The following is a 28000-nucleotide window of genomic DNA, read 5'->3' on the forward strand; positions in this document are numbered from 1 at the left end:
TTCACACTCTCAAGCACACTGACAAACTTTCCTTTTTATTCTCTCACTGTGATCAGATCTCACCGTATGATCTTTCCATTGTCCTCCCAAACCTATCAAAGATTCTATGATGCAGATTGCCAAGACAAAAACAAACAAGAGCTAGTCCAAGCTATGTACATTTCTTGATCTGGAAAAACTCTCTTTAATTCCCTATCTTTAGGTCAGTTCTCTATCTACAACACAACATTGTCCTTTAAGTGAAACCAAATTTGGTTTTGAACCGCCATTGTCGGCCAAAGAACACCCAGACATGCTTTGCCACAGAGCAGGAGTTCCTCACGTGTGGTCTGCCGGCTTCAGACCTCGACGCAGACATGCTGATGGGGCCTAGGAGTCTGAATGCAACTATCTCTGGGTACCTCTAAGGATCACTAACAAGAGACCTTCGCTCTAAGAGAAATCAGGTGGCCCTTCCGCATGCCACCTTGCCCTGTAGTGCCCTGCCTGCGCCAGCCCCAAAGCCGGCTTTTAGTGCTCCGAGTCCTCCCCCTCCGGTAGGGCATCTACCAAGTCTGCCGTGGAAGTGATTAGCCTGAATCCCCAATTCCTCCTGTAGTTCTTATGAACAAGCGTCTCCCATCACTGGGCCTTTAGTAAAATCGTGCTGCACACTCTGAACCAAGTGTTCTTCAAAGGTAATCATGAGATCCTGAAACATCTCTGTACAAACAGTACCTGGTCTTAGTGATGTATCTGTCTATCATCATCACGTATGTCCAGGCTCCAGGGCAAAAAGCACGGGCCTTGCTCTGGACCTACTGCATCAGGATCCAGGGGTCACGTCTGTCTAACTGACAAAGCTCTAGGTGAAGCTGAGAGCACCCCAGTTCAGGGCCACTGCTCTGGGGGAAACCACAGACCACGCCACGTAAGCTAAGTAGACTTGTTTTATTTTCAAGATTACTGTGAATGTGGGGATATCCTTAACGTCTTCCACAAAAACCAAATTAAGGGACACAGCTGGACGGAAAAGGGCACATGCTTTCTACCTGTGGCTCCAGTCTACACCAAGATTGTCAAGCAGTCCCACCGCCTTATTCAAAAATGACTAGCTTTGGGAGTGCCTCAAGAGGGACTTCAGAACTGTGGGATGCTTCCCCAATTACTTCTTTATACTTTGTTGGGCTTCTCAGTCTTTTTACTTGCACAACTTTTCCATTTTAAAAGGCTATTATTTTGCGACTGAGCCATGAAGACTTTTTTCCCGTGTTTTTTACAGTCTCACATACACATTTCTGTAGTTCCCAGCAATCTTTTCACTTCTCAACCACTGATAGGTAGCTTTTGTCCCCTTAACTAGTACATAAAACTAAGCAGTTTTGTAATTTTAACGACCTCTGCTCATCAGCTATTTTTCCTCACCATGGGCCCATTCACGTATGATTTCCAAACTATTCTGTTAAAAAAAAAAGTAGAATTATTTTATCTTCTTTGCCCATTATTTGGTAAAAATAATAACCAAAAGAAAAATGGTTATGAGGAGTCAGGATGCATAAAGAAGAACAAGACTTGGATAACTACAAAGGGAACCATCAACGCTCCAGTACAGCCAGCCTCCTCCCTGCAACCCCCAGTTACACCCCATCCAGACCCCAGTGGCAGCAGATCCTGCTGCCTCCTGTGCCCCATATCTCCCAAGCCACTCCCATCCCCTGCCCAGTGCCCCCAGCCCTACCCTCTCTCTGCCTGGTACCAGCGGGGCACCAAGAGGGAGAATGGGGAGGAGAAACCTCATCAGCCCATGTGTGTTCCGGACATCCCACTTACCTCTTGCCCCACCTGGAGCTGTAGCCTCACCTCTTATCACCTCTGGGGCTGGGAGGCAGAATTGGGAAGGCGGCACAGAAAGGGCAAATCAGATTCAAGAAGACTCTGTCCTGCTCTAATTACTTGGGACACTTGCCAGACACATAGCCCCTCTCACCTCTGACTTCATTTGTCACACTCACTGTGTCATCTCAACTTCTTATCTCTCTAGCTGATAGGACCTCCAGTTCAACCCCTAGGCATTAGTGATGGCAGCAACAATGGAAGAGAAGGGAAAAGGGACCTCCCAACACACACTCAGGACTTCTGCTGTGGTTCCTTGACCCAAGTCCAGCCTCTCACTCTCCACCACCCTCAATGGGTCTTCACCCCGACTCTCATGCCTACACCAACTCCAGGTGAATTCTTCCATAGAAATCGCCTCGGTTTCCTCAACTATAAGTGAAAACAACAAGGGTGTCTACCTCACACAAGGTCATTGTGAGAAATAAGGAAATACATTCTGAAGTGCTAGTGCCAATGCCTGGCACATAACTGACAATGTGTCAGATGATTGCACAAAGTTTACTTCATTTAGTACTTAAGTTCTGGAACATTAGTTAAACAATTTTTGAGAACTGACTTGGTAACACAGCTACCTTGTTTATTTTCCTTGGGGGTAAAAATGTTCCAAGGTCTGAAAGACTAACTTGGACATGAACTGAGCACAATGCAGAGCTGAGGACTGTGACCGGCAAGGTTGGCTTTTGCCCACCAGGAGGCAGCACGTCGTCACCTGAGGTGAGGAGACACCAACTCTTACCTATCAGAAGCCAGTAGTTCCTCAAGTAGTTGAGCTTGTTCTTCCCTTTGAGCCCAGGGTCAAACTTTAGGTCCGTGCTGGGTGTGATCACACACTCCCCTTTGTCCCCAATGGTGACACCATCGGTCTGGGGGCCTTCCAGCAAAGGAAGAGTGCTGCCTCGGGGCTGTGAAGACAGAACTGGAGTGAGGCCTGGGGGTAGCCCTTGCAGGCGAGAAGCAGACCTTCCCTCTGACAGTTCTAAGTGCTGAAGGGACTGTCATACCTCCAGGTTGAGCTGGTCCAAGAGTCAGAGCAAGACACAAGGCCCTAAGACCAGGCAGAAGAAACTCTTCCCTCAGGATGTGACAGTGCTGCACTGACGTCTTTACCATGGACATCTTTTTAAATTTTTATTTCTGGGAACTGGGGAATAGGAAAGATGTGTGTGGAATTCCAAGAAGCTACTGTGAGTAGCAGATATAAGTGAAAGAGAGTGCAAGGGTATCTACCAGTCCACAAGTGATGCAACTGACAGGTGGGGAGTGAGCTCCAGCCGTGAGCCCAGTGCTAACTGGGGCACTGCTGGGGCTGCAACCGAGGCAGGAACCGCCCTGCTCACAAGTGCAGCTAACCAACTCAGCGAAAGACAAGAGATGCCAACCAAACAGTAAGGACCAAAACAAGCAGCCAGGATCATGATGCCTCAGACACTCAGAGACAGAGCGCTGGAGGCAGGCTGGCAAGATCGGAGGAGACTTGGATAGGTCACAAAAGAAGGGAAAGGATTTGAGTAGGGAAAAGGAACAAGGGGTGAGGCTCAGCCTGAACAAAGGCTAAGAAAGACGAACAGGGAACTTTTGGAAATCAGGGAGAAGATGCACTTGGTTGGCAACTCGCATGGAGACACCAGCAGTGTGGAGGAGGGGCACCAAGGGAGTGGATGGACGAGGGCCATGAACACCAGCCTGGGAAGCTTGGATTTGAACTCGGAAGCAAAGGGGGATCACCAGGGCTTCCTAGGCTTAGGAAGCTGCTTTTGCCACACATCCCTCCTCATCAAGTAGAAAACGGTATGTGTACAAGTTGTTTTTGAGCATTTAAGATCTGTGTCTTGCTTTCTTAACCAACAGGATATTTATATATGATTCAAAGGCATTCTTTGCTAGAACGGAACAGGAGCAGTTAGAAGGCTGCATGTGTGAGCACCCCCGTAGTGGACTTACCACAACAGCGACCCCCTCGTGTACCATTGAAGGGGAGGCATAGAGGCTGGTAGAGTATTTCCCAACATACAGGGTGGGCCTAGGAGAAAAACAGATACATGCATTCCAGTCACTTAATTTCTGGATCCCACAAAAGGGGGCTTTTTGGAGAGAAGTATCACAGCCCCAAATACCACCCACAGGAATAACAGATTAACCCCCTAGCACTCCGAGCAGTGGGGTGTGAAGGCCAGGGTACCGCTCTAAGAACCAGGAGAACTGGACTGCAGGCCCCAGCTGTCACTCACTGCCTTCAAAGCATGCACAAATCACCTAACTGCAAGCTTTGTTTCCTCATCTGCAAACGGCATGGCTGCGCTAGACCATCCCCAAGACGGCCTGCAGAAAGGACTACGTGCAATGATCATCCGGGAGAGAACGAATGCGTGCAACCACCACAAAGCCTCTAAGACAGCCCTGGCCAGCACATTTGGACAACTGAGCTGCCACCAGAATCACCACCATTCTGTCTTATAATTCTTAAGGATTCTAGAAGTTCTACAGAAGCCCTAAGAAACAGTCAACTGCTCTAACCTGGATGCCTAAAGCAAAAGGAAGCACAAGAAATTCCAAACTGGGTGAGACATCAGGTCCCCCGGCTGGCTGCTCCGGCCCTCTGGGGCATCAAGGAACAGGTGGGGGGTTGGCTTTGTCTGTGGAGTCCGCGTGAAAATGCACGGGCTGCACCTCCAGGCTCTTCTGGTTACCGTCAATAGCAAGTTTGGGCTTGGTCATCTACTGAACCTCTCTCAGCCACCACCTTACATTTGAAAAGTGGTGTACAATTTAGACAACACTTTCACGCACGTTATCTTATTTGATCTTCTCCACAGCTCTGTAAAGTGGGAAACTGAGGCTCAGCAAGGCTAAGTGACCTGTTTACAGGTGGGGATGGAGAACACAAGCCTGCCGAGTCTTAGACACACACACACAGTAATACTTTTTTTCCTGATTTTTAGGACTAATATAACTAAAAATAAATAAAATTTAAAAATATAAAAATTTAGAAAATACAGAAAGTTAAAAGATAAATACATCTATTATATTCCCACCACCTGAGATATATCCAAATTGTACTGGAGTTATATTGGCAGTCTCTTTCCCATCCCCACCGATAATTTTAATTAATTTATTTAATATTCAAGAATTCTGAAGCATCAAGGGCTGCCCCCCAGTTATTACATTTGAGCCAGTCTTGGCTCTTTATTCCTCACAGCTTCGGAGACCTCCCACCTGAGCCCTGGCCCCCAGCGCATGGTAAGCCACACCACGGCAGGACCAGACTGTCAGGGTCACAGCTGCCTCTTCTGCTCCAAGTTCCCCAACTCACGTCAGCTTGCTCTTGGCCTCCGTCTCCTTGGGGAAAGGGTACTTCCACTTGGTGATGCGCCCCACCTCCCCAGACATGAAGGTCAGATAGCGCAGGGTCTCCACAGCAACGTTGATGTGCATGACCTTCCTCAGACCCTCCCGCTGCCAGACATAAAAGGCCACCACAGGGGAAGCATAGTTTTGGATCCATAGGACATCGCCAGATTCACTGTCCACGGTCACCACCAGCCCATCACCATTGGACACAAAGTGGGACATTTCTGTAGAGATGAAATAAACAGAGCATGTTGAATCTCACCCCATCTTGAAACCACATCCTCTCCTATTCTGGCAAGTTGCAGTCAACCAGCTAGAGGAAACAAGACTTCTGGAGTATTCTCAGATCTCCTCTGAATAACCATACTTGTTTCCATTGAACTCACACAGGCTGTACAATATCAAGACACTGGGAGCTGCCTGGTTTATAAACACAGACAGGACCACTCTCAAAGGCAATTGACTTGGTGACGTTCTTTAGAATTCTATCCAATTAGTGACAGTAAATACTGAGGAGAAAGGAGCCAGTGGAGATGCCTATGAATCTGTCATTTTCCAGCAATCGTTTCAAACCTATGGGTTAAGCTGAAAGTCAGAGCTGACCACGATACTGCCCACATCTGACACGGAGGAGATCTCTGTCAGACTTCAGATACCAGTGTTAAGATGGTAAAATTGGTTTTCAGTCTTCATTTGAATTGAGGGAATGTCTACTAGAGAATTAACTATGGGATGACCACATTTAGGGAGTGGGTTGTTAGCGTCACAAGCTGATGTTTAATTCTGCTTCCTGTGGGCTTGTAGTAAATTCCTCCGTGACACAGAGAGACTCCACAAAGTGTGTCCTCCCTCTTCTCAGGCTAAACTCGCCACCACTTTATTTGAGTTCCCCTCCACACTTCTCACTCAGGCCCCTGCCTTCAACATTGACTGTTTAAGAATTTACTATGAGTCCATGGAAAGTCCAGATGCTGGTGACCAAGGGAAAATCCAGCTTTCTGGAGCAATCATTTCCTCATAGGTCACAAGTACCCGCCTGACCTTGCAAAGCCACCGGGCAGCACTTACTGTAGTCCATGTCGTCCTCAGGCAGTGAGGCTGCATAGTCGAAGTAGGTGGCATTCCACCGGAGCTCACGGGTTTTGGTGTCGTACATGGTGATGGTGTACTCTGGAGAACACACACCAATCTGTTACCCGGAGCAGCCACGGCACCTACTGAGGCGCTGACCTTATCTAAATTACAACAGACAAATCCTCCCTAAATTGTGTGTAAAGTCCAGGCCATCCATGTGGAAGGAGAAAGGCCATCTGAAGGAGCACTGAAGTCTCAGACACATGAGTGCACCCAGCTGACAGCACGTGGAGCAGGGACAAACCACCCTCGCTGAGCCCTTGAACTCATGACTCACAAAATCAGGAGCAATATCACAGTGTTGTTTTGGTCACTTACGTTTTGGTGTTGTTTATTATATAGCAATAGACAGCTGATATTAGAAATTGATAGCTAGAAGTGGGATGGTGTCATAACAAAAACCTAAAACATGTGCTACTGACTTTGGACCAGGTGGCAGATGGAGGCTGGAAGGTCAACGTGAGACTTAAAGAGCAGTGAGGAAACTGCTACTGGGAGCTGAAAAGGGATGGCACAGGCTATGTAGTGGTGACACAATTAGTAGGACTACTGCTTGCAGTAACTTGGGAAACAGAAAGAAAGGACCTAATGAACTTGTGGGTCTGGCTAAGGAGATTTCCAGGCAGAATGATGAAAGTACCAAATGGTTTCTCAACTTCGTACAATATAATACAAGATGGATAAGCTATAGAAGAAATCATTCTGTTTTCAAGCTGAATAAAGAGGAAATATAGAGGGTCTAGGACGGATGCTCCAGCTGGAAAAGATTCTCAATGTAAAAAGTGGCCTCAGGGTCAAGATGAAATCAAGGGTGAAGCTGTAAGACCCTTCTTTGAGACCTCAGAAAGATTTAAGGTGGTACTTTATAGATCCTCTGCTAGGTAAGAGGGTTCTAAGAACTGTAAGAGTGTTGTCCCATGGCACAAAGTACAGAGATTTAATCTAATGGAGTAGACTATAATTTGGCACATAGGAAGCCCACAAAGTTTTTAAAGGAGTGATATTAGCATGGAGCAAAAGGACCAGAGATAGTTAAAATGGAAAACAAAAAAAAAAGCCAAAAAACAAAGGCCTCTAGATATCTAGCTTTCAACAGACAAGGAACAGACTGAGAAAGCTACAAAACACTAACCATATTTCTTATGGAAAAGAAAGGACTTCTCAGAGGCTGGGACCAAGAGCTGCTGAGAACAATATATTAGGGAACTAATCCCAGAGGGCAAGACTAGGCCCTAATCAAGGAATCTTCCCTACCTTCAGAGTAGGGGAAGCTGAAAACATGCACCTGGCTGGATTCCAGAATCACTAAGGACCAGTGACTGACATGTGCCTCTCTCTCCTTCCTTTTTTGAATGGGAATGTTTACTGCAGCTCTCCTGTCTCTCACCATTGTACTTTGGGGGTGGGAGGTGGGAAGGAGGAGAGGGATAACGGTCTCTTTAATTCACAGATCTCCAGATCAAGAGGAGCCTTGCCCACCTCCAAACCTGATGCAGATCACAAGATGCTGGATTTTGAGAGGGATGCTGTGACTGGACTTTGGGAGTCTTGGGAAGGGGTAAGTATATTCTGCATGTGAGAGGGTTGTAAACTATCGTAGCCAGAGGGAGGACCTGGTAGAACACCTGAAAAGATCACCACCACCAATTCTCCCCATCCTATAATGTGCATGTCAGTTTTCCCATTAAGAGGCTGACTCTATTTCCCCATCCCTTGCTTCCGGGCTAACCTCATGACTTGTTTTGACCAGGAGACTATAGCAAAAGTGAGATTCCAAGATTTCCGAGCCCAGGCCTTAGAAGCATTGTAACGCCCACATTTACCCAAGAGGAGAACCCAGTCCCCATGTAAAGAAGTCCAGGCTACCTGTGTAGAGTTGAACCAAAGTCCCAGACATCTGAGTGAGCCCTGCCAACGGCATGTAGAGTAGAGATATCCATTCCCTTCCTGAAGTCCTGACCCATGGAATCGTGAGCAATAAAATGTTGGTGTTTGAAGCCACTAAGTTAGGGTGGTTTGTTACGCAGCAATAGATAACGGAAACAACAGCTTTCTACACCCATGCACACACTCCACCTAATGTCAGAGCAGATCCCAACTCCTCAACCATCTCAAATTCTACCTGAGAACCAAACAATATTTATTCCTGGGTGAAGCTGGAAACACTGTAAGGCTTTACTTGATGGAAACAGTAAACAAACAAACCCTAAGTAGTCACTAACGTTGGGGTACTTGATTTTTATCAGGGGCTGGGGGCGAATGGAGAGCCCTGTCGTCTAATAGAGACCTTCCCCCTATGCACAGAAGAGCCTAGCCAGCTTCTACAGGGCCCAAGATTGGTCTGACTCAGTTTTAGAAAAGCACTGTTTTCCACAGCACTGAAGGAAGGTGATCTCTGTTTGAAAGCCTTGGCTACCTCGATGTCAGACCTAAGTTTAGTGCTCAATTTAATGATTTCATCCTAGGTTTCTGGCATAACTTTTCCTTTTAAATGTTTTCTTGTTTCCCCTTTCAGCGCTATCTTAACTGTCCATCCCACAGTTTTTATGGAGGATGGTATATGTCAGGTGCTACACACACAAAATGAATGAGGCTGATCCCTGCACCTATCCCCCCCTTCATGCGCTCCAACATCTAAGCATCTGCTACACGTCAGCACTCTGCCTGGTGCGGAGATACAGCAGGTGCACAAAACCAAGTCCTGCCCCCAGAAAGCTGACAGTCTAGTGGGGGAGTGGGAACATAGGCAGGTACGATTTAGAAACATGGAGTGACAAGTGTTAAGAAGATGAAGAAGGCTGAAAAGAGAGGAGATAAAAAGTGGTGTGGTGAGGAGGGTGCTGCTGATGCCTGTGACGAGCCAACGACAGGCAGCGAGATGGTGCAGGGGGTCAGAACTGGCACCCCAAAATGTGTCTCTTTGCCTTGATTATTTTTAAGAGCAAAATACTCTGAAAGAAACTTTCACCTTCCCTCTAACTGCCTAAAAGAATTTAAGATAAAAGGCCTGTCCCCAGGACAGGCCATCCCCATAGATAACTCTGGGTATCAGGAGACTGTGAGGGTCCTTACTAAGCTCATTCTTATTAAAGTTCTGTTTACCAAACATTTGCTTTTCCATCTCCATGTGAATTGCCTTCTTCCCCTCTGAAGTCCTAAACCACTACCCCCAACATCCTCCTTTGTCTTTAGCTGAAGATGGTATTTAAGGTGGCAGCTTTGGCCGGTTGCTCAGTTTTCCTGGGTTTCTCCCATGTATACACGTTACAAAGCTTTGTTTGATTTTCTCCTGTTATTCTGTCTTATGTCAATTTAATTTCTAGACCAGCCAGAAGGACCTAGAGGGTAGAGGAATTGTCTTCCTCCCCTACAATGGCTATGACACCTTCTAGAGAATGAAGCCCAGAGGCAGAGACCCATGAGGGGGCTCCTTCAGGTCCTTTTTGGAAACAAGCAGGTTATACATGACAAAAGGTTCTGTCCCTGACTGACTGCCCCAAGGAACTCAAGGGTGGGTTGGGAACTTTTTAAGAGATGCAATCACCAACCATCCTGAACCAGATCAAGTCCCACCACAGAGCAACACCTGTGACCTTTGCCTCACTTTTAATGCTAAGATCTCCTCTCCGGGAGAAGCTTAGGCCCTATCCCATAACCTGCAGTGTGTGTGGAAGCATGTTTTCCAACTGAGGCTGCGCTAGCGATACCCACCGCTCCCTTTTGAATACTCATTCCCCATCTGAAATAAAAGGCCCCTGCTTTCCCATGTCCGGGGACAACCAGGAGTCTGGAAACGACTTCACATGGCCTCGTATTTGCTGCAAATAAGTTCTACTTTGTGTGACAACTACTCCTGGTAGAGAGTCTGATTCTAACTTGCCAGGAGGCGAACTCATTTTTGGTTCAGTAATAGTTCCTTCTTACCTGTTCGCCCAAGATACAGAAGAGAGGTTGATGGGCAGAGACTATCTGCAAACGCCGATGACAAAGTCTGCTGCTTCTCTCCGGTTAGAAGGTCAACAACATACCAAATGTCCTGCTTTTTACCTGAAAGGTCACAAGGACATACCGTGGTTTACACTCGTTCTACATGGAAAAAACCAACACTGCCAAACTAGCAGCCCAAGGTGGTCTCTGGGCTGAAATTCTTATGGCGTCAAAAACATTTCTGTGATGCTCCCAGGGTGACAGGTAAATGGTAATGTGAAGATAATAAAACTTCTTGGGCCACTGGATCTTATACTAACTTAATAACCTAATCATGGTACAAAAATTTCTCCAAACCTAATAACTCATAGATCTTACTGCTTTGATTAGTGGCCTTAAATATGAAGTCTGGCTGTAAAATGCAACCCTTTTCCCATAGACTAGGATCTATATAAATATAGAAATGTACCCCGGGGTTTATCTCTCTGGCAACCATCATGCATATATCTCAACATCTCTACTAAGGAGCCTTCCTGTGAAGAGCTCTCCAATGACTGTTTATGACTCTAATTAGCTGGTACCCGTGACTGGGTAGCAGAGTTGGTTGCAACCTGGTGCTAATGAGGCCAAAGTTATCTCAGCCCCTGACACCAGCCAGTAAATTATTCCCCAGCCACATGCCACACCCCTCACCTCGGTCAGCTGATTAAAAGGTCTGAACAGGTGGACAGCATAGCCAAACAACACTATTAGGAAAACTCAAAGCATACGTATCTACAACACATACACCAGAGCATCCTGGTAATGGTGAGTCAGTAGCATGGGCCTCTCATCTGAAGGCCAACACATTCACTGTGATGTGTGCATTTCTGTTTTGTAAGGTATGACCTCTTCTCATTTGTATCTTCCTTACTTATTGGCCAAGTTTCCTATCTGAAGGGACTCTTGGAAGCAGAGTACTGAGATGCCAGGAAGATTACGGGGCATTTAGAATTTGCTAAAGCTACACTTAGTTCTAACAGATGTAGCATACATGCCTAGTCCACACATGTGAAACTTGTCCTTCTCAAAATGTTCTGTTCTCAATGATGAAATCTTAATATGAAAACGATCTGAAGGTAGAGTGAAAAACTCACCAAACAGCTGTGACCATGATCCCTTTCCATCTGGCATGGCACCCCTACGTTATTTCAAGGACCGTTACAGTCTGCATAACTCAGCTACCACTTTAAGGGATGGATTGGGCAACTGCCACAATTTTAAACATGCTTCATGAACTCACTTAAGAGGGTACCACACAAAGATGATGGAAACACAGTATCTTAAATGCACGGTAAGTGATGAATCGCTGGCAAAAGCTGAAGACCAGACAGAAAACAGTGACACAGCTGGTCAGAAGGGGGTCCAATGGGGCTGGGGCATGGCCCAGAGATGGGGAGCCTGTGCTGATCACTTCCTCTGAATCTCTAGGCTGGGGGCTTCCTCCTTCTGAAGGTGTGGAAGGAAGCAGGAGCCCCAGGGTCGCCTGTACTTGAGCCCAGAAATACACAGAAAGCTCCCGAGGCACGAACAGGCAATGAGCACTTTCAGTTCCTCAGAAAGAAAGCCGCTGTATAAACACAGGATATTATTACTACTAGGATGTCAAGATAAATACAGTTCTCCTTTGTGTTATTAATGCATTTTTATTGACATTTTGGCAGCAACATGGTAAAAGAAAAGCAGGTGATCTGATGCTTTGAAAGATGTGATCCCTGGTGTGAAGGCAGCTTATCTAGGCAAGCTGTTAAATGCTGTTTTTATCCAATATTCTGATAGCAGGAAATACTAAGAAAGCTCTATAATTAATAGGCAGAGCCTGGCTTCCCTTTCTTGGCTCAGACTATTGCATTCACTTTAAATTTCACCCAATTGCTTCTGGGTATGTTGCAATCTTTAAATGGCAGGGGTAGGTCAACACAGCAGCTAAAAGCTTGTTAAATGAGTAACCATATTAACACTGTCTAGTCTGCTCCCAAGAGGGGGGAACCCTTTCTTAATTGGTCAGCTGATCCTGACGTGAACAAGCACAACCAAGGCAAGAAAGACCTTTCCCAGAAGGGTTGGTGGGGGAGTGACTGCACACCTCTCCCAGACATGCCACTTTCCCAGATTCTGGGGCTCATTTCCAAAGAGATCAAAGTACCAGTGTTGAAAACAGGAACCCTTACCCATGTAGAGAATTCCATCTGAACTTCGGCATGGGGATGCCTGTACCAACTCTGGGATGGTAAAGGGAAGTTTCTTAAAAAAACAAAAAAAAAAAAGGCAAAGAAAAAAATAAGTTAACCAAGTCTTGTGCAATTATTACAATTTTACTGCACAGTCTGTTTCTGTTGCTCAATTCTCCTAAAAAGAGAGAAGCATTGTTGACGGTAGATGGAGTTTTCCTAATTGGAAACCAAGGAGAAGAGGTACCCCAGGCTTCCATATCCACTTTGGGCAAGCACTTAGCTCCCAAGTCTCTGTAAACACTAACTCCTTTACCCCACAAGCCCCTGGAAGTCTCTTGTCCAGAAAACTTCTGGGGACAACACACACCTTTTCTGCAAAGACTTACAAATGTGGAGAGTTACACAAACTTTGAAATTCTAAAAGGGGCAGAAAGAATTCTCCTGTCTTGGAAAACTGACCTAGAGCTGGCTAGATTGAGTAGAATGACAATGCTTTTCAGAGTGGCAGTGAGCCCTGAGATTAATTCTGAAGAGAAGCAACCTCGGTACCAGCTGAAGCTTCGAGGGAAATGAGAAGTCATCATTATGTGGGCAACACAGGAATCTGAGGTGGAAAGAGAAGTTTTGATGTTTTCTTTAGTAAATAATTCTCTACTGAAAAACAGAAGAAAATCGAGCCTTTTGGTATTAGAAGGAAGTTATGGTTGGTGCCAGGAAAAGAAACTCAAAAGGAATCCGCATGTTTCAACTGCATTTCATCATAAAACCGATTCTTCTGAGTCTACAGCTGACATCTGACAAGTTCTTTTGGTTAATGTTTGTTTCAGTATACTCTATTTTTGGAACATTCTGTGTTCTTGAAACTGTTCTATAGATACCTACTTCTACTACATTGTTACCTTTTTCTCCAAGAAAGAAAAGCTCTCTCTCTAGCTTTGGTAAGCAGAACTTTAAATAATCAACAATTTGGACTTTCCCATTATCTCAACATTTTAAATGCCTTAGAAAAGGAAAAATGAAAGAGAGGCTGTAATGACTAGGTTTCTGCCACATGCTTCTGAGAATCAGAAAGTTGTTGCAAGGCTTCCAGTCTGGAGTCCTGTGGTGTCTGCTGAGTAGTGCTACAGGCCTCCTGATTCGGGGCCCAAGCTGGAACTCGTTGTTCCTGGACAATTAAACCCCAACAGAGGAAGGTGCGCGCAGGATGGTGGTCAGTGCATCCTTTGGAAGTTAAAGCTCTTCAAGTCCCAAGTCCAACACTTGGAGCTTTGGCCTTGGGCATGTTCCTTCACCTCTCCAGGCACAGTTTCCACATCTCTAACATGGTGACAACACCTGTATGCCAGAGGGTTACTGACAGGTTCAAAGGAGACAACTTACACAAATCACTCAACGCCCTAGTTTCTCGCAAGCAAAGTGTTTAAGAAATACAGGTTCTATTGTGGAGAAAAACGTTGATGGTGAAACACACACACGTCTACACAAGGTTTGCCCTTCTTCTCTCATCTGTTCCAGTCATAGGTATTCATAAAATAATTTTAAAATACCCAGATGAAAGCTCACCCAGCCACTATGGTCTAGACCAGTGGTTCTCAACCTTGGCTGCAAACGAGAGTCACTTGGAGGCTTTTATTTTGTTGTTGTTGTTGTTTGTTTTGTGTGTGTGTGAGAAAGATTGGCCCTGAGCTAACATCTGTGCCAATCTTCCTCTACTTCATGTGGGATGCCACCGTAGTATGGCTTGACGAGTGGTGCTAGGTCCACTCTTGGGATCCGAACCTGCGAACCCTGGGCTGCCAAAGCGGAGAGCGTGAACTTAACCACTATGCCACGAGGCTGGCCCCAACTTGGAGGCTTTTAAAACTCTATTGAAGCAGAACATCCACAGAAAGCACACGTAAGTGTACAGCTCAGTTACATTTTGCAAAGTGAATACACCCATGTAACCAGCATCCAGATGAAGAAACAGAACATTTCCAGCCACTCTGAAAGCCCCCTTCTTGCCCTATCTTCCAATCATAAGCCCCCAGGGTAATCATTATCCTAACTTCAAAACAGCATAGACTCGTTTTTCCTGTCTTTGAGCTTGATTTAAATGAATCATTCAGAGTGCAGCCTTTCTTGTTTGTCACCTTTTGTCCAACTTTATGTTGGTGAGATTTCACCCATGTTGGTGTGCACAGTCACAGACTGTCTGCCCTCATTGGCATAGACTACCGTAATTGATTTATCCCATCTACTACTGACGCTATTTGGGTAGTTTTCACTTTTTGGTTATTACAATGGTGCTGCAGTATATTTGGGTTGGTGAACGTATATATGCATTTCTGTTGGGTGTGTAACCTGGGAGGGGATCACCAGGTCACAAGGCTCTAACAGATACTGACAAACAGTTTTCTAAACTGGATGTAACAATGTGCACTTCCACCAGCAGTGTCCAAGAGTTCTGGTTGCTCCACTCCTCCCCAACACCTGTTTTCTTTTTCCGTTTTTCTCATTTTAGCCATTCCAGTGAATGGGTAGTAGTAAGACACTGTGGATTTTATTTGCATTTCCCTAATGACTAATGAAACTGAGTACCTTTCCATATATTTATTGACCATTTGGATATCCTCTTTTGCCATTTTCCTATTGGGTTGTCTTTTTTTTTTTTAATATTCCATAGGAGTTCTTTATATATTCGGAATATGAATCCTTTGTTGGATATGTCTTCGCAAACACACAGTGGCCTGCCTTTCTTAATGGTGTCTCAATGAAGAAATATTCCTAATTTTAATATAATCCAATATATCAATTTTTTCCTTTATGGTTACTGTAGGACTTTTCTTTTGCACGCTGTTTAAGACATCTTTACCTACTCTACGGTTATGAAGATGTTCCACTACTTTTTTTCTTAAAGTTTTGTTTTATATTTCAGGTTTAGATATGCAGTCTATCTGGAACTAATTTTTGTGAGTCTGGTGTGAGGCAAGAGTCAAGGTTTTCTTCCATGTGGATATCCTAATTGACTCAGACTGTTTATTAAAAAGACCATCCTTCCCCACTGCACTGCAGTATCACCTTTGTCATAAATCAGTTGAGTGTATGTGAGGGCCTGTTTCTAAAGTCTCTCATCCGGGGAGCTTTTTAAAAATCCTGATGACCTAGATGAATTCAATGGAGACTTTTGGAATTGGGACCTAGACTCAAAGTTCTCCAGGTTATTACAATGTGCAGCTAAGGTTGAGAACCACTGGTCTAGCTTCTCAAATGGAGATGGGAACGGAACACCACACGTCCCTCTCACGAGGGCATGTCTGTTGCACGGTGGGCAGTGTTGCAGACTTACTTGAGAATCACTAGTTAGAGCGAATCCTGTTACTAAAGGAAGTATTATACCCTTCCAGTGTGTTGTCTACACCATGAGAACCTGCTGGTCTGGATCAATGTTTCTGAACTCTGGCTGCCATTTAAAAGCCCATCTGGGAACCTGTGAAATGATATTGATGCCCAGTCTCCACTCCAGACCACTTGAATCAGAATCCCCAGAATTTTTTTTAAGCAACAATTGAGGATCACTGGTGTAGAACCTCCAGAGTACACAAAGACACTGAATACACTCACCGTCAGGCCTTCGTTATTCTTGCCCCCAAGGGTATAGAGGCTGCCATCATTGGGATCTGGGAGGAAGGCAGGCCTAGAGATTAAGCAATAAGCATCAATGATAAATTATAGCCCAGGGTACAGAACAAAATATCAAAGCCATGACTAGGGGTAGGGGAAGTGGGATGTGCGTGTGTATAAGACAATTCTACCTACTGCTCCTTTCACTTTAGCCATAAATAAAATATCCCTGTGTTGGTGTATACTATACTTGAGTGAAAAAAAGCAACCTGCAAAGGAAAAACAGTACATAACCATAGAAGGGTAAATCATCATTTGGTCATTTGGTCAAAGCACTTTGGATGAAATAAAATAAATGAAAAGGACCCAGCAAGACTACTTTCCAGTTTCCAAGTCAATTGTGTATAGAACTTCAACAATTAACATTTAATAGCATGGCAGGGTACATAAACAGGTAGAACAAATCTACCGTCAGTGGTCAACAAACATTCATTTTTAAACTGGAGGCAATAAAAGTACATTCTGAAAGCCTGACATGAGAAAGAACTTGCCAAAGAGATGGCTCGAGGTTTCTCGGTCAGTAGATTCCCGTGAAGCCAGTGCAGGTAGTCTTTGGTGAAGTTAACCTGCTAAAGACTGAACTAGGACTAGTCTCTCAGAAACCCCTTGCCGAATCTTCTCTCTGCTTAGGATGCACCATCACCTGAGGTTCTTCCAGGTGCCATCCACCTTTACTCCATCACCCACTCCAGGAGCAGGTCACATTCCATGGTGTAACAGTGAAGAGGGCACCAGCTAAATCCTTAGGTCCTCCTGAGGACTTTGGAAGCTTAAGTTCAAAACCTGACTTAAGTTTCATCTTAAATAAGCCTTTTTAATACCATTGCCTTCCTTCCTCAGGGAACTGACCACCCTCCCCCCAAAAGAGGCTTCTATCATAGCACCTGTAAGACTAGATATCTCAATCATTCTCATTATACCTTAAGTTTATGCATTTATGTACTCCCAGCAACTAGCTTCATAAATATTGGTTGAATAATTAATAAAATGAATTAAAGGGAAGTAGTAAAGCAAATCAGAAAACTTACTCTTCAACATGTGTTGGAACCTGCAGAACTGGATCTGTGGAAAAGAACAACAACAAAGGCATCATCAGACAGACCTTAAAATATCAAGATTCCTAGAGGGCTCCCAGGACCAATTCACATGTTGCAGCAATAACTCAAACTGACCAACACGAGACAATGTTCAGAAAACATACACACAAAGATACAAATGTAAGCTCTTATGATTGTCACTGAGGCTGGATAGAGGACTGAGAGCAGAACAGAACTACTGTCAAGAAGTGTGCATATAACTCAGGGGATGGACACAGAAGGAAGAACCAGTCACAACCCACAGTGGACAGGGGGTCACACTGTCACTATTGGACACATCGAAGGCTTTTAAAACTTAATCACCTTGTCAGATACTTGGGGTGGTACCAGATATTCCCATTAGGAAAAGCAAAACTGTGACTTAAGAGTCAATTTTGTGGGGCCAGCATGGTGGCGTAGTGGTTAAGTTCGTACACCCCACTTTGGCGGCCCAGGGTTTGAGGATTCAGAACCCAGGTGCAGACCTACACACAGCTCATCAAGCCACGCTGTGGCAGTGTCCCACATGCAAAGTAGAAGAAGACTGGCACAGATATTAGCTCAGGGATAATCTTCTTCACACAAAAAAATCAATTTTGCTGTTGATGAGAATATGACTGGATGGTAAATGGATACACCCTTTTGGGGAGGCAATATGGCAATCTTAGAGCTTTCAAGCGTTCACTCTCTTTGATTCCCTTGGATCCATTAGTCTCATTTCTATAAAATCTAGTTTAAAAATAACACAAAATATAGAAAGTGCTTTCTGTACAAAGTTGCTCACGATAGCATTACAAATGATCTCACTATTCAATAATACAGTTAAATTATGGAATGTCCATTTGGCAGAAAATTAAGCCTTCTAAAAGGGCTTATAAAAATTTAAAACATGTACAAATCTTTAGACTGTTATGTTCAGGAGAAAAGATAACATTGTACATAGAGTATTAATGCAGTTGAGGAGAAAATCTTCAATATGCACAGAAAAAACTAGGTGGAAAGGCAAAAAGGGCTAATTGCAAGTTATCTTTGTTGGAAATGTAAGTGACTCCCCCACTTTTTCCGTATTTCCCAAAATGTCTACAAGAGCAGGCATTACTCCTTAACTTGGAAAAAAGTCTTTTCTCAAAGTCAATCTTATACTTGCAGTAGTCAAAAATGGCAGAACGTCTCCCTCCCTAGATTCTCCGGGGTGTAAACCAAGAGGACGCTCCTGGTCCCTTGGGGTGGACGGTGGTGGGGGTGAGAGGACGCTGACATAGCAGTGCCGGAACAGAGCTCAAATCCAGAGGCATGAGACTGCACAGTAATGAGGTATTTCCAGCAATCAAAACCCCACAGGCTATGCAGCCATGCTGTCCACAACTTCAAGGCTGGGGGCAAGGATAGCAGCATTGTAATATGACTTTGTATACCGAGTTCCAGGCTCCACAGGCTCTGCTTATGGTGACAGACAGCTGTCTAATTCTCCTAGTCACTTGGGAGTATCAGATGAAGGAAATCCTTTCAAGCCTTATCATATGTTGACCTTGCTTTATAAGCCTGGCTCCTATGTGAAGGCATACGGTGTTCACAACAACAGAAGTACACACATCACATGTGGTCTGCGGGCAGCACACAAACAATTCATTAAACCAAAAACATTTTAGGAAACAGAAGGAACTTTCAGTCAGTAGCATATGTTTATTGTTCCCATTAATCACCTCTCAGTTCACTCTCACAAACAGACTGATGCAAGAGACAGGAAATAAGGGCACAGAGCACTCGCTCTACTGAAACAGTCAAGGTGCAGTTACAGCCCAAGTTACTTCAGCACAGTCCTGAAGCCACGCGAGCTGGGAAAGCCATATTCCACAGAAAACACAGCAGTCAAGAAGGTATCTTTTTTGTTCGTGTCAGCCACTTAAAGGTATCACAGGTAAACACAGATTAAGAGGACACTGCCAAATTCTAGCAGGTCACCAGAAACAAGACATGGAGCCCACCAGGACTGTGACTCTTGTTCATAAGCTTATCTTTGCTGTACAGTGTTTGCTCACTCTCAGGGACTCATCTTCAGGTGCAGATTTTCCTGGTTTTCTAGAGCTTACCCACTGGTCACCTGACACCGGGGCCTCAGGTCCCCAAACGTGTCCTGTACCAGAAAGGTTGCAGTGAGGACACAGGCCGTCGGCAGGAGCCAGGGGAGAATTGGTGGGACAACCACACCATGTTTAAGAACCATGTTTGTTTCTAAGCTTAGAAACAAGTAGGAGGGCCCTCTGGTCATGTTAGCATTAGCATGCAGTAAGATAAGATCCCTGGAAGAAACATCTGCAGAGTTGTAGGCCAGGTAACAGCACAAGTGATAAGACAGCTCTGACGGAGGTGCAAACTGCTGCTTGGCTTCTGAGGTGTAACAATCACCTATCCTGTAGATTTTTTTCTGTCTTAAAGAATCATGTGAATCTGAGATTTTTTTTTATTTTTTATTTTTTGTGAGGAATGTTGGCCCTGAGCTAACATCTGTTGCCAATCTTCCTTTTTTTTTTTCTCCCCAAAGCCCCAGCACATAGTCATATATCATAGTTGTAGGTCATTCTAGTTCTTCTATGTGAGATGCTGCCACAGTATAGCTTGATGAGAGGTGTGCAGGTCCACACCCAGGATCCGAACCAGTGAACCCTGGGCCTCTGAAGCAGAGTGCGTGAACTCAACCACGCGGCCATGGGGCTGGCCCCCTGAGATTTGCGTTAAAATATTACAGGAAAAAACCATATGGAGGGGACAGATAAAAGAAAAAATGGCAATCTGGTGATAACTTTTAAAGATGGAAATAGTGACAATGGGGAGTCCTTTTACTATTCTCTCTACATAAGCTTGAAATTTTCCATAATTTGTATAATGCTTTAACCTTTAAAAGGTTAAAGACAAAAATATTTGGAAAGCCAGCAAAATAAAAGCAAAAAGTATCATCTGAGAATGTATAATGAAAGCCCATCATGAAAAACTGGTTGTTTTTGACCTAATAATGAGAACTAGTATCAGGTAAGATTCTTGCTTTAAAAAGACAGAATCCACCCATGTGAAAAGAAACCTGGCCTAGCTCTAAACAAACACTGCTACTATAAAATAAGCCACCCTATCTATATGGAGACTGATAAGGATAAAAGCCATCTCACAAAGCTGTTTTATTTTCAGAAGGAAAAAAAAAGGGTTACTGCGCAAGTGTAAAAATGAGTGTTATTCAAGGTAAAGGTAAAGATACCAGAAGAGGAAAAAAACAGCTGAAATCAGTGTTTGGTCTCCAGGATTAACACAAGAAGAAAGAAAGCTGCTCACTGCTTCCCTGGGAGCAGCCCCTGGACCCGACTCGATTCCCCTCGTGGGTCCAGCTCAGGCCTGACCCGGCACAGTCTCTACCCTTGGAGAAGCCTGGGTGAGCTCCCGTGACGCTCACTGCTACTGTTTTGTGCTAATGTAATCCTCATTTTAACATGAGGCAGAAATGACTCAAAACAGATCTTCACATCCTTCCTTTATCCAAGTTCATAAGGGTAAAAACTTAAACATTTTTATTTTCAAAAGATGTGAATTTTGTCTTTCCAGGAATACCTTTTTCACCTTTAGTATTGATCCCATCCTCTCTCAAACCTCATACCCTCTCCTCTGTATTGGGCCCCAAACAGACACTTGACTTCGTTCCCTTCTTGAGCTATGGGGCTCAGTGTCTCGGTCCATCAGCACCAACAGCTTTACCCTTTCTGCTACTTCCCCACCACTCAGGTGATCCCACATGCCTGCTGCCCCAGACCACTCTGTCAGAGGCACTCCCTTCACTGCCACTTCCCATGCCGTGGTTCCTCCGTCCCCCGGCATCTCTCACCTGTTGGTTTCTGTGGGCTGCACTGCCTGATTTTTTGCCCATCTCTCTCTTGGCTCCCTCCCTCCCTACTCTGGGAGGAATGCTTCTAGGTTCTCCCCTGCGTTCTCTCAGAGAGCACATCCATCTCTAATAGCTTCAACCATAACCACAGGGGCAGATTCTAGGTCCCCATCTCTTGAGCTCTTCTTTCTGGACCAACCAGACTATTTCCCACCAACACCTCAAACACCACTTTCCCAAAGTCACACTCTCCATCTTTTACCCTAGACTGGCTTCTACTCTTGACCATCTTATTTTGTCAACGGTACCACTATCTTCCAAGAAGACAGGCACGCCTCAAACTATACTGCTGACACTCATTTCTCCCCAACACGTCCCAGCAGTTGCCAAACCCTATGGTCTATTTCTGTAATGATCATCACTGTTTCCTACTTCCCAGCACCCCTTCAACATCACTGGAACCCCTTGTCTTTCCAGTGCTCCCTTTTCTTCTAATCTACGTGGCCTTTGGAATCTGAAAAACCTAGGCTTAAGTCCTAGCTCTGCCAATTACCAGCAGAGTGACTTCAGCAAACTTATTTAATCTCTCTGAGCCTCAATTTCCTCATCAGTAAAGACAAAAAGAAAAAAATAGAGATAACACCACCAACATCAAGGCACATCTCTATGTGGATTAAATAAGGATTAAATGTTTGTCAAGATTTTAAGTCTGTGCCTTGACACAAAGACTCACATTCTTTTAAAGACATAAATCAGATTACACTTTTATGCCACTCAAAATCCTCTGGTGGTTCCCATCTCATTCAGAAAAAGACCAATGTTCACACGAGTGGTCTACAAATCCCATATAATCCCACCCTCCCACCCTCTAACACCCTCCAACACCCTCCCATTATTTCTTCCTCACTCTATCCCAGCTTTGCTGGAATTCAAGGGTATTCCTCCAATCCTGCCAAGCCTGCCCCTGCCTCAGAGCCTTTGCATTTGCTATTCCCTCTGCCTAGGTCTTTGATCAAATATCACAATCTGACAGAGGTCTTCCATGACCACCTCTGAGCCCCCCAGGATTCCCTCCCCGTCTCCCCTGCTTGACTTTTCTCCATGACACTTACCACCTCCAAAGTACTGTGTATTTTACTTATTTTTTGAATGTCAGACTCTAGCCACTGGAAGCTCTATGAGGGCTGGGATTTATCTTTTGTTGTCTGCTATATCCCCAACATCTAAAACAGCCTCTGGCACATAGGAGGTGCTCAATATAGTTGTTCACTAGAGTAATCAATAAATGTTAGTTTCCTTCCTACTTCCATTTCTGCTCAGCCTGGATATCTATTGTTGCTCATGTGTAATAATCCAGCAGCTTCACTCTATCAATCCTCAATCCAGAATCTACCTAGCAATCCCCTTTCCCCTACTCAGGCTTCTGACCACTCCTGAAGAAAACAATACCATCACTTGTGGAGACACCATTATACATCTACAGCCAGCTGGGCCCCAAGTCATATGTTTATCTACTTCCGGGTTGGCCTCTGTTCCCCGTTCCTCACAGCTGGTATTTCAGACCTTCACTCCTTGCCTCAAGGCCTGCTTCTCTCTGCACGTGACTTTGCCTCCTGTGGCACAAGGGAAGTAAAGAGGGGCAGAGGGAGCTCTCTGAAACTTCCTACCCTCACCCTCCAAGTCTGCCCAACTGCACCCTTCCCTTCGCATTTATATATATATATAAAGACAATGCTTTCACCTTAATATTCAGAGATATTTCACACTCAACCATCTAGAGCACCCTGTCTCCAACGATCTTCAAGTCCTCCTTCTCCCTGGCTAACTCCTTGCCCTCTGCCTCCCCCACACCAAACCTCTGGGCTCTCCCTCTCTCTTTTGCAAGTGCTCTCCTAATGCATCCACTTTAAGTGTACAGTTGGATGAATCTTGAAAAACATACACATCCGTGTAACTACCCTCACAATCAAGATATCGAACATGTCCATCACCCTCATACCCCTTTGGATTCAATATCCTAAACTCCCACCCCATATGGCCACTAAGAGATTCATTGCGTTTGTCCTAAAATTTCACAAATGGAATTTACACCGTAGGTTCTCTTTTGTGTCTGGCTTCTCTCTGCATCATGTTTTTTAATTCATCCATATTATTGTGTGTATCATAGGTTGATTCTTTTGTATTGCTGAATAGTACTCCACCACATGGATATATCACAATTGCTTATTATCTGTTGATGGACATTTGGGTTATTTCCAGTTTGGGGCTGGAAAAATGTGAATACAGCTGCTAAGAACATTTGTGTGCAAGCCTTTGTTTGAACCTATATTTTTATTTCTGTTGGGAAATACGTAGGAGTAGAATGGCTGAGCTACAGCATTTACGTTTGACTTGACAAGAAACTCCCCAACAGCTCTCTAAAGTGGCTGTACTATTTTACATTCCCACCAGCAATGTGTAAATTACTTACAGTTTTTTAAATGTTGATTCCCAGGTCCTTCCCCCAGAAGGCTGGTTCTGTAGGAAGGGCCAGGGAATCTGCGTTTTTAAGACTGCTGGGTAACTCTGATGCTGAGCCATACTGGGAAGCCATTGTGCTGGATCCTCTTTCCCCTTCTCGCCTTCTGTGCCTTTCTCAACTCACTGCTCTCTACCTCCTCCCCTGAGAATAAGAGCAAAACTGCCACTGTGAAGTTCCAGTGACCAAATCTAAGCAACACTTGCAAATCCTTCTCCTTAGGTCTCCACACGGCATCTGACAACGTTCTCCTGTGGAGTCCACGACCCAGTCCCACTTACACCTGCTTACGTGGTGTCTCAACGCCTGACGTCACAGCCCCAGAACCTGTTCCTCCTTTACATTCTCCAGATTGGCGGGCTGGCCCCACTTCCACCCAGTCACACAATCTGGAAACTCAAGAGTTGTCCTTGACTCACTCTTTCAATTCTAACTCTCTCTCACTCAATTATATTCTGAGTTTCGTAAGATTCGATCTATCAATAAACATTTCTCAAAATCTACACCCTCCTTTTCATCTCTTTTACCATTGCCAAAATTAGGCAGTCACCACTTCCCACTGGGTCCACACAGCAGCCTCCTAACCAGCTCCCTGTCTTAGATCTCTGCCCTCAGACATGCACTCCACCCACTGCCTGCAAAGGCTTGACAAGGGCAAATTTGTTCATGTCTTTCCTCCACATAAAATCCTACGATGGCTCCCCTCTGCCCACCAAATACCTTCCATCTCTGTGGCTCAAGTCAGAGGTTTCCAAACTTTCTTGGTTCACAGCATCCTTAGTTTCTCAGTAATTTATCCATAAGGCCCTAAGCCAAAATAAATACCTAACGGCTCCATTTATTACGCAGTCAGGTCCAAATGACTTAAGTATTCAGGGCCTAGCAACTTAAAGGCCACATGAAGAAAATAACACATGTAAACTGAAAGAAAAACGTTTATTTCACTCTTAACCATAATTACCCACTAATAGGATGTGTGTACCTGTTGGGTGCCGCACATATTTCAAATCTCACAATCAGATTAGACACCGCCACCCTCATTGCCATTTCACATTGATTTTCACATGGTATTTGAATTTTATTACAGCAACGGCCAAAAACTCAGCTTTGCAAAGATATCTTATTGAAAGGAAAGTAGCGCAATCTAATGGCGAAACTACAAACTCCCTCAAGCATGGTGTTTGACCTTTTGGAGTATTGCTGTTTCTCTCAAACACTGAAAACAAGCTGCAGTGCCCCTGTGAATTCACTATGGCACCCCGGGGGCCCTCCGCATGGTTTGGGAACCACAGGCCTAAGCATTCAGGGTTCTGCAAAACCTGGGCCCAATTCTTCTCCGTGATTATCTTTCAATCACATCTCTTCCCCAAACTCCCTCCACGGTCTCGTGTTGATCCCTGTGCTCACTATTACCTGTCCCATCTCCATCTACCCAAATCTGCTTGTCCTTCGGGGTTAGTTCAAATGCCCTCTTCTCCAGAAAATCAGAAACATGTTTTTATGATGCATTTATCACATTTCTCAAGGGACAGGTGCTTAATTGCACGTAGCCTCTCTGATTCTCAAATATCTGGGGGCTGAATTGAATTTTAAGCACTTTGAAGGGAAGGGACCATCTATTTTGTTTATTGTGAAATATACACAGAAAAGTGCATAAAGCTTATGACAGTTTAATGAATAATCAGAGAGTGAACACCCATGTAACTGCAGCCCAGGGCTTTTCTCCCCTCATACTTAGTAAGTAATGCTGTTTGCAGAATGAAGAGAAGTCAGTAACTCAAGATATTCAATATTTTATGCGGAATATAGTCACTCAAATAAGTTTTTTCTAAAGAAGTGTACTTTTCCACACAAAAATCTACACGAAAAAAGCTAGAAAGAGCTGCCCAGGCATAGTTCTGTTTGTTCACTCACATTCAAAATTACTTAAATTTATGGAAAAAATGATATGGGATTTGCTTCAAAATAATGGAGGAGAGAGGGAAGGGGACTGCCACATGCGTTGATTAGTGCTGAAGTTGGGCGGTGGGTGTGCCTGAGGGTTTCAAGATACTATTTGCTTTACTTTTGTGTATGTTGAAGTTTTTCTAAAATAAAAATTTAAAAAAAGAGAGAGAAGCTACAAAGAGGTTAAGAAAATCTTTCCAATAGGTTGAAAAGAAGCCTGTTCTTCCTGCCCTCCTGTAAAATCGTGACAGCCTGATCTATAATTTCACAGGGTTCAAAGAGACTGAAGGGAAATCCACTTGAAGAGCATGAAGGACCCTGGCAGCCCCATTTCAGGCTTCGCTAAACAGAGGCTCATCAGCACTGGTGAGGGCACGGGGAAAACGTGGGGGTGATAAGCTAGCAAAGCAGAATAATGTCTCTGATGAAGTCAACCAAAATTTAAATAATTGTTTCAAACTGGAGCTCAGGACTGACGGCCTCTCTTTGGAGGTAGCTCTGGGCAGACTTTCTTCCACGTAGGAAGGAATAAGATCCCTTTGATTACAGAAGCCACAAGAACAGATTGCCCATTTGACTGGAGCTCAAGGAACCTTACAAGATCATTCTCTTCTCTTCTCCAGATGAGCACTGATATTTCTGGAACACGCTGCTTCTCTGGTGGAATCTAGATTAGCACTGGCTTTACTGCCCCACTGCACCTCACTCTTCTTTCTAAAGCACAACCCCTTATCCGACCCCTACACACCCAGCTGCTTCTCTGACTGAAAGACTTCTCCAGGTACAACTGAGATGTCGTGACACAGTCAGAAATTCGCCAAACCAGCCCCTTCTAAGCGCACCTCTAGCAATGATTTGAAATGTTTTGGGTTGGCCCTCCTGAAGGGTATTTAAGGATCAAAAGACCACAAATGAAGTCCCAACTGCTTTCGCTTCCTTGTAAGCCTCCCCATACACCAAATATTCAAGAGCCTCATCCTTCTCTCTCTCCCTTTCTGTCTGGGGAGGAGGATGACAACCCAACGACTAGTAATTATCTGTTGAGATTTACCACACATATCCCAGAAACAAATGTCAGCCATCTACCATCACCTTGATTCTCTGTTATGTGCCGCGCAGGATAAAGAAAGGAGTTTATAAAGCTGATACACATGGAACATATATAATGAACCGCTGAAACATGCATGTGGTATATGCCACAGGTGCCACAGGATTTCCCAGGTGAGGGAAACCAGTGAGGGCTTGCGCGCTTGGGGAAGACTCCATGAAGAAGGCTGATCCACAGTGTGGGGATGACAGGACAACCTGAGTGAAGAACCATCACCCTGTTTGCGGGAATGAGGACACAGCCTTGGCAAGTGTGAAGTGTTCTTTGTGCAGAGTGATACAGATAAGGTTGGACAGGAGGCAGTGAGACCACAGAGAAGAAAGTCGTGAAAACTTTGTGATGTGGTATGGCGGGCATTAACTAGGGACTGACTGGAGGCTTCCAAGGAAAAGAGAAGGTTTTCCTTTTCACAGGAAGATGCGACAGGCAAGCATCAGGGTACAAGGTGAATGAGAAGGAGAAGAAGGAATCATAAAGGGGTAGTGAGGAAGGTAACCCAAGAAAGACAGCCTGAGCTAGTATGGGGGCGGGGGTGGGGGTGGAGGAGGGGTAGTCAGGAAACAGACATGGGCGGGGAAACATCAATAAAACTGAGTCCTGATCAGAAAAATGAAGTGAAAGAAAGGAATGAGTTATAGAGGACATAGAGATTTTAATCCTAGCTGACACCGAAACGAGATTAGCTAGTTTGAATGTGATAACCGCCATTTCCTCAAGAGAATGCTTAAGGTTCAAATACTGTTTTCTCATAAAAATTATTGGTAAAAATTATTGGTAAAAAAGGTCATTCACCCTCCCTTAACTCAAAACTTATGTCTCTCAAATATGTTTCATGTGCTCAAATGAACCAGTCAGGGATACTTCTCCTCAATGGCAGCTCATTTCCTCCCTCGAGAGGAAAAGTACTTCCACAATCTAAACCTGTAACTCTCATTAAAGTTATTAGGTCCAAATTGTAGGGTAGAAAGTCTCAAACGTTCCTCAAAGTACAGCTTCCACAAGGAGCGCATTTAAAAATAGACATCTAATCAAAAGCTCCTCAAATTCCAAATCTTATCAGAACTGGGAAAGGATGTAACACGTTTTCCTCTACCGGTAACCTCTACAAGTCACCAAATGTCACGTTTGACGAAGACGATCACGTGAAAATACCAAAGTAATCTGAAAAACCGCCCATACTAAAGGGAGTCAAATTCTACTATGTTCTTATTCATCTCCACCCTGGCAGAAGTAACTCAGAACTAAAAATTCACACTGAATGCTATAATCGGTCGTGAAGGAATTAAAGGGGGAGATACGATTTGAACTCTCTATGGCCTCTCAGGA

The 28000-nt window shown here is 44.5% G+C and overlaps 1 protein-coding gene across 4 annotated transcripts in view; it reads right to left on the reverse strand.

Annotated features, from left to right (window-relative positions):
* Positions 1 to 28000, reverse strand: part of ERN1 (endoplasmic reticulum to nucleus signaling 1) — an 81551-nt gene that overhangs the window by 21308 nt on the left and 32243 nt on the right. For all 4 annotated transcript variants that reach the window (XM_046675229.1, XM_046675230.1, XM_046675228.1 and 1 more), the window contains exons 3-10: positions 17189 to 17222; positions 16101 to 16173; positions 12495 to 12567; positions 10282 to 10404; positions 6292 to 6393; positions 5186 to 5447; positions 3817 to 3895; positions 2612 to 2777 (exon numbers count right to left, since the gene is read on the reverse strand). In XM_046675229.1, coding sequence (XP_046531185.1) covers positions 2612 to 2777; positions 3817 to 3895; positions 5186 to 5447; positions 6292 to 6393; positions 10282 to 10404; positions 12495 to 12567; positions 16101 to 16173; positions 17189 to 17222 — 912 coding nt within the window. The remainder of the gene's footprint in view (positions 1 to 2611; positions 2778 to 3816; positions 3896 to 5185; positions 5448 to 6291; positions 6394 to 10281; positions 10405 to 12494; positions 12568 to 16100; positions 16174 to 17188; positions 17223 to 28000) is intronic.

This window comes from Equus quagga, chromosome 11 (genome assembly GCF_021613505.1).
Source record: "Equus quagga isolate Etosha38 chromosome 11, UCLA_HA_Equagga_1.0, whole genome shotgun sequence".
Lineage (NCBI taxonomy): Eukaryota > Metazoa > Chordata > Mammalia > Perissodactyla > Equidae > Equus > Equus quagga.